Raw genomic sequence first — 19,885 nt, forward strand, 5'->3', positions numbered from 1 at the left:
AATATTACTTTTCCTAATGGTTTAGCGCTAAAAGTGAAAAAGTGTGATAAATATTAATTAATTATAATCAAGTATGTAATAGTTATTAGTTGTTGCTTCTGCAAGTGAGGTCAGAATTTTAGTGATAACTGAAAATCATAGTAAATTTTTTTTTTTTACTATAGTCAAAACCATGGTAATTATTTTTATTAATTACTATGGTCAAAATTTATATTTTTCGCATCGATTTTATTTGACTATGGTGGATATATTAATTTACCACTAACTTCCACATTTTCCACTATATCGAAAAGTAGTAAAATGAATTTTTTAAATAGTTATTTAGTTTCAATTAATATTTTTTTCCTCTTTTTCTTACTCCAAGTATTCTTTTTTAAAATTATTTATGTTTTATCATAATTATTTTTATGTTATCATTTTTCCTATAATGAAAATTTTTATTAAATGATATATAGTTATTATATTTTTTTTGTACAAATACATGAAATGTGCCACATTCAACTGGTGCATAACTATCCATGGACGGCAGATTAGTGGATTAATTTGATTCAATCATAAGTCAAATTCGACGGGGTGAAACCAATATTTCCCAGCATGGACCGTTTCGAATCCACCCGCCACCTCATGAAGGCGGCGGCCGGCGACCAGTCCCGCATGTTGCAGCAAACCATCTGCTATCACAGGCAAAGCAACTGGTCCTTCTCCATTTCTTGGGGCTACTCCACACACATATACGAAAGAATCATGGCCAGGGCTCATCTCCAGAAACCCATCCAAACCTTCAAACCTTGGTCGAACACTACGAGCCCACCGCATTATATGTTCAATACGAGGTTGCCCTCCAATGACTCTTGTGAAGCGCCCCATGTTTTCTTCTTTCAGAGAGTGGAGAAGTCCGGCAATTCTCACCGCCTATTCTCGGGCAGCCCCGCGCGGGATGCCGCCGTGTTCGTCCAGTGGTAACCACACGGCTGATTTTGTCTCCCAGATTCATGTGCTTTCACCGTGGACTAAGCGAAAAGAGGTACTCATTGTCTTTCTTCTTTGATCATAAAAAAGTTGGGCTTCAACGCAGTTTTTGTCCGTAATTTAGATCATCTGGCAATTAGTTTTTAACTTTTTAAGATGATATTTTGATTCTATCTTATTTTAATTTTCGTGCTTATAGTCATTTTTTCCATCGGAGTTCGTCATTCTCGCCGGAAAATGCATCTCACCTAACCTTATAATATTACGGCTACGTTTCTATTGAATCATTTTTCCATCATTTTTGTCTTATAACTTTACAGGGTAGCATTTGAATCTACATCTTTTTAATTCTACGATTTCAATCATTTTTCTTTTAGCCGGAGTTCCCCCTTCTCATAGATGGAGGTGAAGTTCAGTAAAAAAAAAATCCTAAAATCGCAAAAAGTTCAGTTAAAAAAAAATCCTAAAATCGCAAAAATTGAAAAGATAGAAGACCAAAATACTCCTCAAAAATTGAAAGAAAAAGAATACTGATTGATTCAAGTTACAAAACTAAAAATACATTTAAACCAAAAAGTTGTACACGTATTATTATTCTCATCTGTTTACTTGGCTGTCCCAGTTGGATCAATGCGAATGCTGTGATATTGTTCGTGTTGATGCCGGCAAGGCGGAGCTCAAATTCAGGGAGTGTATGATCAATGAGATCATTACGTAGCCAATATTCCGTTCAAACTTTCATATGCAACTTCTTGTACATTGATTATCTCTCTTGGGAGAGTCCGTTTAGTGTTTTTTCATTCATTTACTCATCATTCGTTCGATCTGCATCATTAATAGTTTAAAAGAGCACAAAATTTTAATGATAGATTTCCTCCAAATGTTATATCAGCAGCAAAATGTACCATAGCTTATTTTCTGATGTATTCCTTGATTACAAGCGTGGGGAGAAAATATGGGTCAGACCCAGAATTTGTTTCTTAATGAGAAGATAGCATTTGTCTTTCGAATTGGAAGAAGATATCGATGGCTGTATAAAAGGACACAGTGTTTCGCCATTATCAATTTCAACAAAGAAGCAATACATACATTTATAAATGTAAGAAAACCTAACCAAGCAAAGCTGCATAAGTACCTTGTCCGCGGTGTCCAGGAAACTAATGTTATGATAAGCAAACTGATTTATACTAACTGGACTAAAGAGCATGGAGTCATGATTTTTGACTTACGACTCAAGTTCTTTAGCTTTTTGGATCCCTATAAAGCGAGCATAGTCGACCCACCTGCAGAGCAATTAAGAAGGATTTTACTAATTATCCTCTGATGGCGAGGATGAATAACAGGAGATGCAATGAGAAAAGGGGAAGAACTCACAATAATGAACCCAAGAACGTGTTGCCTGTTCGCACAGCAAAGCAAATTGCACTCAAGAATAACTTGTGTTGATGGAGCACGGGTTCTAAAAGGCGTTGTTCAATGACACCAGCCAAAACCTGGTATCTGTTGGAGAAAAGGAGAAGTGTGTATTTAGTCGCATGAAACTATAAAATATGAATGCTCCAAACAAGATGTTATTTTGTAATAAATAAGTTCATACCGAAGGTTGCTCGACACTGCCATATAGACACCGTAGGCAACACTTGTTGACAGTACAGGAACGTTCTCCACCTCCTCTGCAGCAGAGTGGTCAACAGCTTTACGAGCATTTATCAATGCATTTGTCACGACAGTACCAACCTAGAAATGAACAAATCATGTGAGTTCAGATTATATCCGACTTCCGCTTGGACATAATAAATAATTAACATATAGAGGTGAAAAAATTCGTGTCATACATATATCTGTATGGCCTTATTGGGAGTTCATCTAAATGGATACCTTTTCTTTGCATGTGAAATTTAGTCTGGTAATTGGTGTATTCAACATGAAAAGACATCAATGACGCTTGATGTAGTTAAGATAATGTGTTTGTTTCTTAGGGGCGTAATTTAGAAGCTGGATATAATGGAACATATTGAAATATATTAAATGTGCTGTTGCAGTAACTTCGAAATAAATCTTATAAAACTGATCCAAAAGTAGATTACCCAGGCACGAGATAGAATGCTATGGATCCTGGCCAGATGAAGGAAGAATGAACTAAGAGAGACAAAGAATATAGTCCTGAGCAAATAACTGAAAGAGGGCAGGGTTTGTCTAACAGACCATGGATCATAAAGTCATTGTTACAGAGAAACAAAACAGCTGGATAATCAATGATGACCACCAGGAGCTCAACTTTTATGAATTAAGATCCCTCATAATGGAAACTTACCATAGATGAAGTAGTGCCAACGGCAAACAGCTTGGCACCATTCCGCTGCAAAGAGGAGGTAGTGAAAATATGAGATTTAATCCAAAGTTTTTGCTTTAAAAGTTATTTCATATAAAGTGACAGGGAACTCCTTACCATTATAGCACCTAGTCTCTGTAACAATGAAAATGAGGTTCCAGGCAAAGCAATCTGCATATGTGATTTAAATAAGAATTCATCATTAGTTCATAATTGCAGACATTAATGAAGCAATAGACATTCAAGTAACCCACCTGAAATGCATTATCAGGACAACTGTAAAAGAACTTAGCAATGCGTCCGGCATCAAGTGCAAGAGAGGGGCGCAGAGAAACGGTAGGAGCAGGAAGGTAAACAAGCATAAAGTCTGCTATTATAGCCATCACCTGAGTACAAGACAAACTGAAAAGATGAGGATAACATTGAAGTCTAATTAAATTTGAGCAGACCTTAATGCTGGGAGAGTAAGTCGCCAATAGGAAACAGATGCATATTTGGAAGGTACCATTAAGCCCATTTTTCATTAATTTCACCAATTATTAGCAGTTGCCTAGTTAATAGGTATGCTGATATGCCAAGTGTAAGTTGTGATTCATATATAATAACGTGTGTTTGCATCTTCCATTTTTAAACTTGACATGGTAAGATTCCTTAAGTTATGGACACTGGTTGGGATGGCTTTGCTCAAATAATGGAAAGAAAGGGCATGCAGTGACCACCATATATGATCAGGTCCAGCAGAAAAGGAGAATGGCAAAGGGTTTAAAAGGCCAGAGAAAGCAATCTTAATAAGTAGATAAAACAACTCTTCCTTTACTGTTATGGAATACCTGTACAGTTCATCTGTTACAAGTTCATGGCTGAGTTTCTGACTTAGTATAGGCTAGACTTCCATCAATACATTTGAATTGCTACAAAGATATGGATAAGCTGGTCTCCATATTTCGTCATACATGTATATGCATTGTACTACCCTAAAGTGGAGCTTGTTCTGTCTCCAATAAGCAGTGTACAACTTCACGAGAAAAAATAGGACTAGAGGTTTGAAGCGCAACTTTGTCGGGAGAATTCGACTCCCATCAGGGCTTTAAACATATGGAGAGTAACTCGATATAATCTAAATATATAGCCTTTCCAGAAGTCATCACCATGTCCGGATAACTGCCAATTAGTCTAGTTAGTGGTCCACAAAAATCACTCTGTCATGCAAATCTGCAAGAGCAAACACCCAAAGCTGGTGGCAAGCCTGCTTCTGTTCTTTTAACTAGTTGAACTCATGGCATAGTAGACTACTGTTACAAAAACTATCATAAATGAAGATCTAAGCTATGAGTGACTCCATCAACATGCATAAATGAAGGCGAGGAAATTAATAAAACATAACAGTTAAACCATTACTCATAGGAGAGAAGAAAAAGTCCCAACTTTTGCATGAACGTCAAATGTTTGATATTCTGCTATATATGTATGATAAGAGATCACCATACCACATCAGCAAATACAACTTCGAGCTCATTGAAAAAGTTCTCCTTGCGCTGCTGATATTCTGCTGCAGTCTGGAAAAATAAAAAGAAATGAGAATGACCAGACCAACCTAAATAATATTCGAACACCAATATCAAAGACAGGGTTTAAACATTTAAATCATTAGACTGTAGCAAGCAAAATGCAAAAAGAAATTCTACCCCAGTTCAATCATAAAAGCTAATAATTGACGTTTATCAACATTATTATTTATTGAAGCATGTAGAAAGTCCATGATTTCATAGAAATAGAGATATCTCACCAAGAAAAACAAAATCATCAATAAAGAAAGTCCTTTCTCCAGCTACTGAAAAGGGGCGGGCAGCACTAAACATATTCTACCTCAGAATCTCATACATCGATTCCATCAGAGATAAATATATCATAAATTAACCAAAAGATCCAATCCAGAGCAAATGTACATATATTTCAAGTTAAGCGGGAAAAATAATCGATTAAAATTAAACAAACGCAAGAACAACAGAGGTCAAACAAAATATATACATATTGAGAGCATTGGAGGCGAAGTTTCATTCTTGATGAACTCGAGTACCTTGGTGAATAATCCGACTCCACACTCGATGCCAACTTTAGCCAGAAAGAGATCATCAGCCAACAACCTCTCCTTGAATCCTCCGAACTTCATAAGCCATGATAAGAATCCAGATTTTTCGATATCAAAATACCTCAGAACTATCGAACCGGGTATTCTTCCGTCTTGTATGGCAGCTCTGAAATCCTTAGGCAAGCTCTCGAGACTCCTCCCAGCCTCCGCTAATGCCATCAAAGCTTCCTCCTTGTTCCTCTTCTTCTCCCGATCGTCATTCCCATCATTCCCATTGTTGTTACCTCCACCTCCTCCGCCGCCGCCGCGGCTGCTGCCTCCGGTTCCTCCGCTGCCGCCGTCAATTAAGAATTCGGTGTTGATTTCGCTGTTGGTAACTGTAGAGAAAGCTATGAACAGGGAGCGCTGCTGTGGGTTTAGGACGACAGAAACTGATTTGGTGTTTTTGTTTGGTAAATAGACTGATGGAGATGAGAACAATGGATTTGAATTGGGTTGGTGGTGGTGGAGTGACCGACACCGCGGTGGCGATGGGGTGAAGTTGAGAGTCGAGCAAATCGACATTGCAGTTGAGACTTCAGAGCCGACTCAGGCCTCTCTCTCTCTCTCTCCCTCACTCTCTCTCCCTCTCTCTCTCTCTCTCCTTCTCCTGGTGAGAGAGTTATGGTGTGGGTGTAGGTGTAGGTGTAGGTGGTGGCGCTGACGGAGTCTTTTTGAGTTCTGCCTCAATTAATTACATAGGGGTTGGTGGAGTGATAGTTTTAAATATAAAAAATTTAATAAATTATTAAGGAAATAATAAATATATTATATTTATTTATAATTAATTTAATTCGATTAAAATTTAATTTAAGTAAAAAAAAAAATTCATATCCAAAGATGCACATAACCTCCAATATTCACTTCTACATCTTTTTTGGACATAGGCCTCACATATTATAAATATTTTGTTTGATAACTCTTAAAAAATACAATACTTACATTTATACTACTTATAATTTAAAATTAGAATAGTTCGTATAATAATATTGATATTTTTAAAAAATATAGTAATTTTTAAAAAAAAATTGGGTGATTTACGTAAATAAAATAATATGATAAATTATAAAACCCATTAAGAACAATCCAAAATGGTCATTGTAAATGACGTAAGAGGTGGTGGCACGATGCATTTAAATAGAGGGACATACTATTAATTTTAGTTCTTTAAAAATTTATTCGTTTTAGTTTTAGTTTGGTAATCTTTAAAATTGTTTAATTTTAACCTTTTGATCTAATTTTGAACAATTTTATCTTTACACGATTTTTCAAAAATAATTTTATTCCATATAGATCCATTCATTCTGTTCTCTTAGTTAATGCTTGCGTAGACTGGTATAAAAGTCTAAATTTATTAAAAAAAATATATTTATTTTATTACACTTATAACATTAGAATGGACTATTTATCTTTATTATCAACATGGCAAAAGAACCTTAAATTATGCTAAATAACTAAATCTATACGTAACTGACAGATAAAGAACCAAATCTAATGTTGTGAAAGATAATTCTCTTTTAGCCCCAAATAAATGCCAAAAATTGTAGGTGGGCTGTTGGCAGTTGTTGTGACTGTCATTCTGCCGGCAACGCCTCCAGTCAAGTGGATGGTGGTGGACTCAAATTATAATTAATTTTATTTTAAAATTTATTATAATTATAAATAATTTTCGTTGTTTGAAAAACTATTAAATATTTTCTTAGGTTTAATGGTTATCTAACAAATATTATCTTACAATAGGTTATCGCAATAGGGTATTCATTAGACGACTATCACTTTTAAAAACTGTCTTTAATTTTACAAATAATAAAAAGTATTTGTAATTATGAAAAATTTCGTATTGTAATTATGACAAAACTTTAAGAGGCCCAAACATCTGAGGATGTAAATTCTCAATTTTATCTAGCCATAAGATATAGGATAAATTACACACTACCTCCATTGAAGTTTGATACAATTTTGAATGCACTCTCGTTGTTTGGCAAATTATAAGTATCTTCCTCATACAAAAAATGATTATATAGTCCTTAAACGGTAAAGTAAACATTACTATTTTACTCTTGTTGAATTTTTTTTTAAAAAATACAAAACAAAATTGAAGGTAGGTAAAATAAATAATCTATAGATAATATTAATTCATAAATATATTTTAAAAAATTATTAAATATATATAAAACTGCAGTTAAAATTAAAAAAAATATTTTGATCATTTCACCATAAAAATTAAACGAAAATATCATGAAAGATAGTTGCAGTACAAAACCTGGGATTCTCCGTCATCGTTAACACGCGCTAGGCTCTGGCTGTGGGGTACGCCGCGGGTGATGTGAGAATATCGCTGCTCTTGTCGTGTACTGAAGGTCACGTGCAATCGTGCAATGTTTGTCTGGTTGGATCTCAGGATTCTCAGCTTTGTTTCTTTGCCCTCCCCGCCTCCATCGTTTCCCATTATTTGCAAGCTTAGTCCTTTGCCTTTCATGTTATCGTGATTTGACCCACTAATTTTATTTTCACATTACAAACCCTCTTTGCTTGTTCTATATTACATAGAATTATTTTGTATTATATTAAAAGAAAAAGATAAAAAATTATCATCACAATTCACGAGCATTGTAATACATAGAATTGTCCCACATAGTTGTCGTTCAGCGACTCTTTCAACTCATGAAAGATAATTAAATTTTAAAAGCTAAATATTACATAACGAAAGATTCATTTCATAAAGATATACTAAATCACTTCAGTTCCGACATTGTGAACAACAATATTTTTATTTTATTGACGATTAATTAAATTTCAATCATTGTTCGAATTTCATGAATGTAGGTATATAGTTTACTTCTATAATATTTTTTAATTTTTTTGAATATATTCATTAATTTGGAAAAATCGATGTAATTTAATATATATATATTTACATATGATGAAGGGTGTTACGAATTGAATTTTATTTTAAAAAATTAAATAAATTATGGTATAATTATGAGGTGAAAAATGAGAAATGTGAAAGCACAAGGGCGCAACTGCAAAACTGCATTCATTGTGAAAATAGACAAGAGCAGGAGACACACAGGCACAGGTAACCTGGGATTCGACATCCAAAGACTTGGGAACTCTGTCGGCTTCAGTCAAATTAAAAAACCTTCTCTATTTCCAATTTACCACTATCCACAGGGTCCAAATTCGTTAGCATATTCACCCGACCCATAATTTTTATTTTATTTTTTTGCAAATTAAATTTGATATAATCAAACTAATTAAATAATTAGTATAATGCATATAATATATAATTTTAACTGTATATTAATTATATAATAAGTATCATAAATCTATACTATATAAAAAAAAACTCTAATTTTTTACTCTCAAATAATGATTAGTTACACTGCGACACTAATTTCTAAATTACAAAAAATATTCTTATATATTTTTAACCATCTCTATTCAAATTATTTTATCATCTATATGATCTATAATAATATAAAAATTTCACTCGTACCAAATTCTTTTTGTGTCGATAGTATTTTTATTTTATTTATTTTAAACGTGATTTGTTAGTTTATATATTTTATTTTTATTTATAATATATTTTAAAATATAAATAATTATTTATTATATGCACACAACGTGTATTTTATTATATAACTAAGAGGCTTTTGCATGAGCTTTTAAACTCTTTAATGTATTTTATAAGATGTCTAAATATTTATAAAATATTACAAAATATTTGCTAAATTTTAACAGAAAGAGGGTTTATAAATTACTAAAAATAAGACATTAGGATGTTATAAATATATTTTTTAAAAAAGATTCATAGCTTATTTCTTAAATTTAACGAACACTTTTAAAGATCGACCCATCTGTAAAATCGTATGAACCATCACAACACCAAAAATAAAAAAAAATAAAAATAAAAAAAACTCGATAGAACTTGTTACATTAAAGTTTGATCCGGATTAGAATTTTCTATATTTTTCCTCTAAACATTTTGATGTAAAAAAAATCAAAATAATAGGATGTAATACCTTGTAGAGTTCTTAATTCAGAATTTGTTGTTTGGGCTTTTTGTCCATAGACTCAATTTATTTGCATCAAGCAGTAGGCCCAATGGACCTTGTAATATGATTCGTTGGATTAACTCAATTGTTGGATCAAGTGGACTGTATTTCAGTTGGGTTCTTGAATATTTTGGTTTTTAATTAATGTTAAATTTTAATAAATAAATAAATCCCTCCTAGTCCTCTTTCTTCCATCCAATTTAGGGCAAAGCAATTATCAATTAATGAAATAAAAAGATCAAGGCAAATAGTTAGACTAGGAGTTGTTTCTTCTTGAAATTATAAGCCTTAAATCTTCTTGAAAGTGGATTTGGCAAAATATTGTCAGAATCACATGGAGAAGGACGCGATAATAGCCTCCAAAATTTGAGTCAAATAGATTGTAAGGATAAAGTGTTTAAATTCATAAAATTTGCTCGGACAGAAAAAGTTGTACTTGGGGCATAGAGGGTGGTCATTTATAAATTTTTCATAATTATATAATTTTATGTGAACTATATACGCAAAATAATTAGATGGTCGAGTTGGTACATATTAGAATTTTAAAAGTACTAAAATTTGTTCGTGACAAACTAAACCAATGGCACGGGTTTAGAGTTGAACGTAGTTTCAAAGTGAAACGGGGTGGGGGGGGGGGGGTGAGGTCTTAGCACAATATCCCAAGATGACCCTCACATCAAATTGTAAATGAAGAATTTTTTTTTAGTTTATTTTCAACAAAAAACTGAAAAAAATACTTAAATTGAGTTATTGCTAATACTTATTACAGTAAATGTTATATTTGGTCCCTTAAATTTTTGTTTAAAATCACTTTAGTTCATCAAGTTTATTTCTTGATTTTTGTCTCAATTTGATCCATCTGATTATTTTTTGGCGAAAATATGACCGTAAAATGACTTTTTGGAGGGTAAAATGGTAAATTTAAGTTTAATTTTATCACTTTAGTCCCTTAAGTTTGTAAAATTATCAAATTAGTCCTTTAGAAAGAAAATTATTTTTTTTATTTTATATGGTATGATGTTATTATCTTATATGAAAATAAAAAAATTTAACTCTTGTGAACATAATATTAATATATTGCTTAACTTAAAATAAAACAGTCTCTCTCTCTCTTTTCTTTTTTCAAAAGTGACAAAAAAATATCAAAATTATAAATAAATTTATTAAACTTATATAATCTAAAAGTAATTTAAAAAAATCTAAGTTGATTCTTTAATCTTAGGAGTTAAAGATATGTCTAGTAAAATTAAATCGTTATGTATATTAGCAGTTATGATTTTGAAGAAAAAGTTGGTGGAATGTACTTTTGATTAGATTATTTGGTGCATTTTAAATATATATAAAATTCATTTTAAGAGGTTTTCTAAATATATAGTCCCATTTTACAGAAATCTTTTTAAATTAATTTTATATATATGAAATGCACCAAAGGTTAATCTAGTTAAAGAGAATAATCTACCAACTTTTTATTAAAAAATCCAAATATTTAATAAATATTGTTAAGGTTTAACTTTTTTAGACTTATTTTTAACTTTTAAAATAAAAAAAATTATTGATTTAGATTTTTTAATTATATTTTTATAATAGATAAATTTTATAAAATTCATTCATAATGTTGGTTTTATTAACTACCTAAAAAAATTGACTGTTTATTTTAAGTTAAGCAATATATTATTATTATATTCACAAAAGTTAAAAATTTTCATTATTCACGTAAGATAATTATAATAATCAGCATAAAAATATAAAAAAGTTATTTTTTGTGTAAAAAAGAATTAATTTGATAATTTTATAAACTTAAGGGATTAAAAGTGATAAAATTAAATTTATTGACCATTTTACCCTCCAAAAATTCAAAATCCGGCACATTTTTCCCCAAAAATGATAAGAGGAACCAAACTAAGACAAAAGAAAACCTAAAGTTTAAGGATGCTAAAATTAAGAAATGAATTTGAGCAACTAAAGTGATTTTAAACGACAACTTAAGGAATCAAATATAGTATTTACCCTATTTTTTAAGATAAAATTGAAATGGTAAACTAATAAATATTAAAAAAAAAGTACTTCTGGTTTCATTTTTGTTCCGTAAATAATTTTATTTTTATTTTCAAACATAAAATATAGACATTTATTTTTTCAAAACAACGTGATAAAACATCACCACCAATCCATATACATAATGGAAGTCGCACTCCCCTTTCCACTTCACGCTTCCTCTCTTCCTTTCACCTCATTGATGATCCAATTGAACAAAAACGTAGCACGTTTTTCATAATAACTATCTATATATGTCAGCCAGAAGGCCCAGAACCCAAAAGCCAACACTATGGTTGGATCCATTATTTCTTTAATTTTGTCTTGTTCTGTAAAAATAGAAAGAAATTAAAAGATAAGAGAATGTATTTTGAAAATTGTTCAGAATGTTTGGAATTATTTTTAGAAATAGATATGCTACTGTTAAGACGAATTTCGTCGCAAGAAAAAGGCAAAATTCAATCATGGGTTCTCAAATTCATTAATTTTAACGGAGAAAAGTATATAGGGCCGTTTTCTAATTTAGAAAGAAAACATTAACGTGTGATACATTGTAAATTAATGTAACTAATATTTATATGTAATTATGTATATATATTTATATACATAAATTAATAAGACCAAAGATCCAGACATAGTCTTCAACCAAAAGTAATTACACGATTGTAACTGAATTCTTACAGCAAACATTGAATGAATTTAAGTTTGGCAAAGGAATCTTGTACGGACAGAAAAAAGATGAGATAACTACAAGCATAGTGTATAGCATTAAGTGGAAATCGCCACCAGGCCACCACTATCGTCACATCATCCGTCTAAAATTAGTACTCCAGCTTAGCTCTGGCATATTTGATCACTTGTTCAAAGTGGTGGGCCGTGTCCGGCGGATGTGCCTCGATCCCTGGCCGCTCCGGCAACGTCCACCGCCCGTCGGTCGTCCTCACCATCCCTTTATGCTCATCTTGCCACCAGTAGGGTGGCACCCCGTAGTCGCTTTTCAAGAAATCACAACTCTTGTTAACAAGGGCTATGTCCCTTTTTGAAGCCAAGCAGAATCGCTTATTCTTGCCGTGGTACCCATCCACTAAGTGCAGATGGGCCTCGAGATTGTGCGCGCACCTGAGATCACTATTCCTTTTGAGAAACGGAGAATGGGTATGATCCAGGGCTAGTTCCACGCCAACATGGGCGTAGCTCCAGGGAAATGAAATTGCTTCTTCTAGGTACTTTTGGTATTGGAATTTCTCGTTTGTGATGATTCCAGGCACCGTTGGGACCTTGTCGTGCACGTTGATAACTCTCAAAACCTTAATTCCTAGCTCGTCGCACCTTTCTTTGAACTTCAGGTTTCCAACTCTGGGCCCTGAAAACGAAAAGACTGAAATAGGAATCTTGGTTATAACTTCTTCTTGTCTGTCGTCTATGATGTTCAGTTTCATCTCAGCTATATCGTAAGCGCTCAACAAAGCCAGGGCTGCTCCAAGGCTGTGTCCCGTAATTGTGATGCTTAAGTTTTCGCCACGGTAACGGTGGATTATCCGCCGGAGTTCAGCTAAAACTTGTTCCCGAGCCGAGAAGGAGCAATACTTACATGTGTTTTCCTTTGTAGTGTATAAATCAAAGAACCCGGATTCGATTTTGATGGATGGATCGTCCCGGAAATGGGCGGGGTGGAGTATGTCCTTGAGGTCGTGAATCCATTCGAGGTAAGTCACCGTGCCCCGCCAAGCGATGATGATGTCTCGGCGGCCCAGCCGCCGTATCTCCTCCTCGTCAGTGGCCACGGCCACGTAGCCCATCCAGTTGGCGTGCTGGCTCCAGATACTGCTGGCCTTGGATTTCTGGAAGAAATTGGGCAAGTTGATGTTGGACGTCGCATACAGGAACCGCGTCAGGGTGTAACCGCGATCCGCCATGCCGAGCCTTTCAAAGAAATGCGCGCCCTGGTACTTGCATGTGCCGCAGTATTTGGAGTGGGGGTCGAAATCGAAGGAATCGTAGCAGGCCTGCGCCATTTCCCCGTATCGAACGATTTCTCGCCGGAGATGAGAATTCATCGGGTCCAGCAGGTCTTCCCAGTCATTTTCGCCCTGGATTTCTCTCCAGATTTCCCTCAGGGGCCTGGAATCTTCAGGGCTGAGCTCCTCATCAGTTTCTTGAACTTCTAAACCCGACAGGGCTGAACACCTAACTGCAATCAAACGTCTTGACGGAAAAATCGAACTTCTTTTGTTGGGAAAAAAGAGATTCCTGGTTCCTTTTGTGCTGTTCCATGATGATAACAATTGCCCTGGAGTTTGGATTTTGTGTGTAGAATTGTTGAAGGATGACTGCAACGAAGCCATGGGAGTAGAAGTGTATATACCTCAAAATGATGGGAGTGGTGAATGTGAGTTCTTGCGTGTTTATGGAATTTATAGAGGTGTTGAAGAGCAAGAGAAAATTACAGGTTGGGTGCATTGTTGTAATGTGCACAGACGTCCTGGTTGGTGTTGGGTGCATGAGTGGGCCTGGTGTTGTAGTGTGCACAGACGTCCTGGTTGGTAGGGGCCCCAATTGGACTCCAATCTCGCACCTTAAATGGTGACCAATTGTGCACATACTTACCTGAACTTTGATCACTTTTAATGTGTGCAATGTTATTGAAGAAATATCAAATTATATCTATATTCAATTTATATAACTAAGTTAGTTGGCAAGACCAAATGAGACATTTCTAAACTAAAGGCAAATTAAACGTGTAGAAGTTTGAGAAAGTGGCTGAAATGAATAGATATTATATTTGTAGTGTGAATGGTCGGATTAGGCAACACCTAATTTCGACAAAAAAATATGCAAAAACAAGTTGGAGCAACAAGAAAAATTTTAATTCAGATTGGATTTAGCTGCAACTGAACTAATTATATAAAAAGTATAATGCATTTATCGTGTGATTGGTCTACAGGTTAAAAAATATGACCAATTAAATGATAATTAGTATATTTATTATGTGATTGATTTGATTATACTAAACCTAATTTGAATAAAAAAAATTCGAGCAACAAAAGAAAAAAAAAAAAAAACAGTATTTTTTGTCTAATCTTCGCAGCACATAGCTTTCGGGGCCTTTCGCCAACCTTTTGTTTTTTAGGGGAAAACGATAATGTGATTATGCAACAAAGGTTCATCTTTATAAAGGCCATGCCAACTTACAATTGATTATACCAATCAGGTCTAATTTAATTAGTGAAGTTGAGATTCCATGCATGATTTTAAGATTATGGATTTATATAATATTAATTTGTAGGATGTTATTCTATTTTAATAATAAGTGTTAATTAAATATAGTTATATGATATGATTAATAGTATATGATTGTTATAGTTTTTTTTGTAGTTATTAGATATTGATGTCCTAAAATTATTGGCTCAAGCCCACAAGCTAGGCATACTAGTCCAATCAGCTAAAAGCGCAGCTGACTCATTAGCGAGACGGATAAGGGCCCACCAGCAAGTCGGATAATGCCCACCAGCAGGATAGATAAAAACCTCATCAGCAGGGAAGAATTTACAAGCTTACTTGCTACTTTATTGAATTGACATGCCCAATGAATAAGTTCATTTCAGCCCGACACGTCATCATACAGCTAGGAGGACACGTCATATAGCTTGCCAACACATTTGTACACATCACCCTGAAATATCTCCAGATTAGTCCAGATAAATCGGTGTTAAAACAAGCTGGAAAATATGTGAATAATTAATTTCTGAAAGGCAAAATTTCACTTTTGGTCCCACTAAATAGGGTCATTCTCAATTTTGGTCCCGCGCTTTAGGTGCTCAACACTTATAGTCCCAAAATCCTAATTTTTTAACAACTTTTAGTCCCACACCGTTAAAAACTGACGGAAACGGCACGTGACACGCACGTGCCGTTAGTCAGCTGGTATGGTCCATGTTGGTCAACGGCAAAATATCACTTTTGGTCCCACTAGATAGCGTTATTCTCACTTTTGGTCCCACGCTTTACGTGTTCAACACTTGTAGTCCCAAAATCCTAATGGAGAGTGGGACTGAGACATTCCAGCACAACAACGGCAAGTTCTCGGCGGTTCCTTGCAGTGAAAGCTTAATCTTCATCAAAAGCAACTCAACATCTGAAGCAGAGTGAGTGAGAGTGAGAAGAATGCAAATGTAGAGAGACAGAGAGGCCTAAGAGCCACCATGAATGAGGCTGGAAAGCAAAAAAAAACCGAGTGTGAGAGGGTTCTTTGTTTGAGCTGTGTTCATTAGGTCATCCTCTAGACCAAATCTTGCAACTTCTCAATCAAATACCACTGGTATGGTAAAATGCAGAGAGACAGAGAGGCCTAAGAGCCGCCATGAATGAGGTTGGGAAGGAAAAAGAAACTAAGTGTGAGAGGGTTCTTTGTTTGAGCTCAAGCTCGACGAGCTCACCGAGGTTGAGCTCGAGCTCGAGCTCGATACATTATTTTCGAGCTCGAACTCGAGCTCGCTTTCTCGAGCTCGAGCTCGATTTTGTTCCAGAAATTGCAGAAGAATAGAGGTGGGAAGGAGAGGAATTTTACAACATTACATACAAAATTTTTCAGAAATTTTGTTAATCGATAATGGTCTTCCATACAACATTACAACTCTTTTATAAAACCAAACAACAACAACAAGAAATAAACAAATCATTGTCCCCTGAAAACACACTCAAACCCAAGAAAAAAAATTAAACAAGATGCTAAAAACACACCCAAACCATCTGATATCAAAATATAAGAGTAATCATTCAAGACGGTGTATCGTTGAATCAGGCCATGTGATTTTAAATCATACCGTCTGATATGATCTAATAGACACAATCTTGTATATATTTAAATTTCGTATGAATCAGGTGCACAAATTTTAAGATATCTTAATTATTGATTAAACTTTTTAATCTCATTATATATCTAATAAAAATAATAATTAGAATTGTTCAACCATCATCATCATCATTATTATTATTTTTGTTATTATTATTATTATTATTATTATTATTATTATTATGATTTTTGGATTAATTCATAAGAATTACTAAATTTTGACATAAATTTATAAATAATAAAGAATCATAAGTGAATTACTTGTCAATTTAAAAAATATTAACGTAATACAAATATATATTAAAATATAACATAAAGTTCTATATATCATATTAAATAATAATTTTAATTATAAAAAATATTATAATTTGCTAAGTTGTTGATTAGATTTATTTTTGTATAAAGATTAAATATATAAATAAAAGTATCATAATTTATTATTATACAAAATAAAATAGATGATATTGATTAATAATTATAATATACGATCAATTTAGATTATAAAACTGATCAGATATTAGATATAAAATTAAATATATAAAAAAATTAAAAACAATATATAAAAAAAAATTCACCAGCTCGCGAGCGCTGAACAAGTAAACATAAGCTCGAGCTCAAAGTCGAGTCGGCTCGACTCATCTGCCACCCCTATGACTAATGGCACGTGACTTGTCACATGCCATTTCTGTCAGTTTTTAACGGAGTGGGTCTAAAGGTGTTAAAAAATTTATATTGCACCTTAATATAAAATACTATTTTATTGATATATATAAAATCAAAAAAAAAATTTAATTGAAATTGAAAATATAAACAGAATTATATTGTTGATGTCTTGGTCATATTAAATTATTTATTTAATTTAGACCTAACTTATTTAAATAAAGTATTGAATAAAGTATATTCTTCATATTTTTATTTGGCATTCACAATATATATGTATATATCTATACATAAATATGAATAGAAAAAGACACAAATGTTGAATCAATTTGGTCAACCCTTATAACCAATTTCTGTCACATAAAAAATACATATACATATATTCAACATTCTCACACCTATATACCTATATTTGGAAACAACTAATCCAAATATATTATCAGTTTTCGCACAAAAACCAATAAAGCATTTCTACCTATTTCCAAATGTTGGAAATTGAAAATGAAAATGAAAACACAACCAAACGGGCCCTAGGATTTTGGGACTACAAGTGTTGAACACGTAAAGCGTGGGACCAAAAGTGAGAATAACGCTATCTAGTGGGACCAAAAGTGATATTTTGCCGTTGACCAACATGGACCATACCAGCTGACTAACGGCACGTGCGTGTCACGTGCCATTTTCGTTAGTTTTTAACGGTGTGGGACTAAAAGTGTTAAAAAATTAGGGTTTTGGGACTATAAGTGTTGAGCACCTAAAGCGCGGGACCAAAAGTGAGAATGACCTTATTTAGTGGGACCAAAAGTGAAATTTTGCCTTTCTGAAATTGTAGGCAGAATTGGCAGGATTTAGTCCAACTTACGTATCCCAAGTAATACTTATCCAAATCACCAATGGTTTGTTGCGGATGACAGCTAACTCAAAGAACTTTTGGGAACAATGTTCCGCATCACACTTCTTCTCGAATTCTCACTTTTTTGCACCATTCTCTCTTGGTTTTTAGAATATTTCAAGCTTATATTTTGTACACCACGATAATTTATCACTCTCAGACAATGATGCATGGATACGAACACGGTGACACAGACATGATACGACACGGATACGACGACACAAAAAATATAGAAAAATTAGGACACAACACTGACACGGCAATGTAATATATATTTTTATTATATATATTCTTAATATTTTTAATTTCTCAAAAAATTAAAATATGCAATATGCAATATGAACAAGATCAAGATAAAATATAAAATAGGCATGTCCTACATCTATATTTTTAATCAAATGTGGCTTCAAAAATATACATAATTAGTTTATTTTTAAAAATACGCAATGAAAAATATTTAATATTCAAGTTTGTTAAACCATCTTGACCATCTCTCAGATTTTTAGTAATTTCTTCTTAAAACTTTTAGTTGAGTTGAGTGAGTTAATTCTTTTTATTTTTTATTAGTCAATTTTTTTAAAAGAAAAATAGCTCAAAACTTTTTAAAATTATAAAACAATTCAAAATATGTCCAAAATGTGTTGGATACGCCTCCAAAATGTGATGGACATGAGTGTCCTTTTTTATTTTTTTTTAATTCTATGAGTGTCGGTATGCAACACGTGTCCAACATTGCATCTAGTAATTTTTCAAACCATCCATGTATTATAGCTCTCACATCATATGTTACTATTATTCTCACTTTATTTCAGTTTTCTTTTTATTTCTTCAAATAACTAACTTAAGTATCGGAATGCTAATATTTGTTTTCCATGGTTAGTCCTATGATAATCTTAGAATTTTTTTGAAGATCCTTCGATCCTTGTGGTGTGGCCAAATTTTGATAAGCATCAGATATAAATATTTAATACTGATTATTATAATCGATTTAATAAAAAAAATAAGGATAAATTACAATGATCTCCCCTGAGGTTAGTTTCATATAATTACGAATACTCCCTCGTTATTTAAAAAATTACAAATACCTCTTGATATTTGATGAAATTATGTAATTTTTGGATGAAGGTATGAAATTGTAACTTTGCCTTTATTGTATTGTTTTTCTTTTTTAAAAAAATAAAAATTTATAAAAAAAATCGGACGGTCAAGTAGATGGAAAATTTTGAAAAAAAAAATTATCTGCTTTGTCCATAAAAAAAATTAGAAAATTTTTAGAAAGACAAAATGACAGTTTTTAGTCCAAAATGACATTTTAGTCGGTTCACCATAAAAATTGGATAAAAACGTAATGGATTAACGGATTTGAACTAATTGTTATGCGGCGTTAAAACCAAGGAGATAATGGTGATTTTCAAACAACTAGAGAGCATTCGTAATAATACCAACCTCAGGGGAGATTGTTGTAAATATAGCCAAAAATATAATAATAGTTCATTGCTTTCACTTTATAAAAAAAAAAAAAAAAAACTTACAATTGATTATGAAAGAGTTGGTTTTTCCATGATTAATTTTTTAAAAAAAATATTAATTTAAATCCAGTTAATTAATTTATAAACTGATGATTATTATATCTGAACAGTTCAAAATTAATCATAATTTGAGTTGTTAAATGAATTTGACAATTATTATTAATAAAAATAATAATTTGAATTTCATTCGTTAAACTTCTTCCTGATGGACCACAGTAACATTCCATAATAATGAGTTTGAAACCTAGCCGGCGAGCAAGCTCACATGACACCAACAATAATAATACATGTTCTGTCTGAATAATGCTGTCACCATTAACAGATTTTCCGAACAACTGTACAGAAATGAAGTCTGAAAAGATGAGTAATAGATGGAAAGGGCTTGACATTGCACGTGCAGTAAAAACTTCTGTCGCTCTCCCGTTCCATTT

General features: G+C 32.9%; 2 protein-coding genes and 1 pseudogene across 2 annotated transcripts; 1 reads left to right on the forward strand and 2 right to left on the reverse strand.

Moving 5' to 3' along the window:
• The first annotated feature begins 594 nt into the window (after positions 1–594).
• LOC148787920 (uncharacterized) lies at positions 595–1,687 on the forward strand (annotated as a pseudogene).
• Positions 1,688–1,996: 309 nt separating this feature from the next.
• Positions 1,997–6,112, reverse strand: LOC105163635 (protein RETICULATA-RELATED 4, chloroplastic). Its single transcript, XM_011082059.3, has 8 exons — positions 5,379–6,112; positions 4,789–4,857; positions 3,556–3,687; positions 3,419–3,472; positions 3,284–3,328; positions 2,567–2,706; positions 2,344–2,469; positions 1,997–2,252 (listed from the first exon to the last, which is right to left on the reverse strand). The coding sequence occupies exons 1-8, from the start codon at positions 5,952–5,954 to the stop codon at positions 2,195–2,197; spliced, it is 1,200 nt and encodes a 399-aa protein (XP_011080361.2). The 5' UTR covers positions 5,955–6,112; the 3' UTR covers positions 1,997–2,194.
• A 6,044-nt stretch (positions 6,113–12,156) lies between these two features.
• On the reverse strand, positions 12,157–13,994 carry LOC105163634 (phospholipase A1-Igamma3, chloroplastic). Its single transcript, XM_011082058.3, has one exon. It carries the CDS (start codon positions 13,864–13,866, stop codon positions 12,343–12,345), a length of 1,524 nt encoding a protein of 507 aa, XP_011080360.2. The 5' UTR covers positions 13,867–13,994; the 3' UTR covers positions 12,157–12,342.
• Positions 13,995–19,885: the final 5,891 nt, after the last annotated feature.

Source organism: Sesamum indicum, linkage group LG6, assembly GCF_026168435.1.
Source record: "Sesamum indicum cultivar Baizhima isolate 11 linkage group LG6, ASM2616843v1, whole genome shotgun sequence".
In the NCBI taxonomy this organism is placed as follows: domain Eukaryota; kingdom Viridiplantae; phylum Streptophyta; class Magnoliopsida; order Lamiales; family Pedaliaceae; genus Sesamum; species Sesamum indicum.

Coding starts and splice junctions, on each gene's coding strand:
- LOC105163634 (XM_011082058.3), bottom strand. CDS start 13,866: ATGGCTTCGTTGCAGTCATCCTTCAACAATTCTACACACAAAATCCAA.
- LOC105163635 (XM_011082059.3), bottom strand. CDS start 5,954: ATGTCGATTTGCTCGACTCTCAACTTCACCCCATCGCCACCGCGGTGT. Junction 3,329..3,418: donor AGAGACTAGGTGCTATAATG/GTAAGGAGTTCC, acceptor TCCTCTTTGCAG/CGGAATGGTGCCAAGCTGTT. Junction 2,707..3,283: donor TTGGCACTACTTCATCTATG/GTAAGTTTCCAT, acceptor GTTCATTTCTAG/GTTGGTACTGTCGTGACAAA.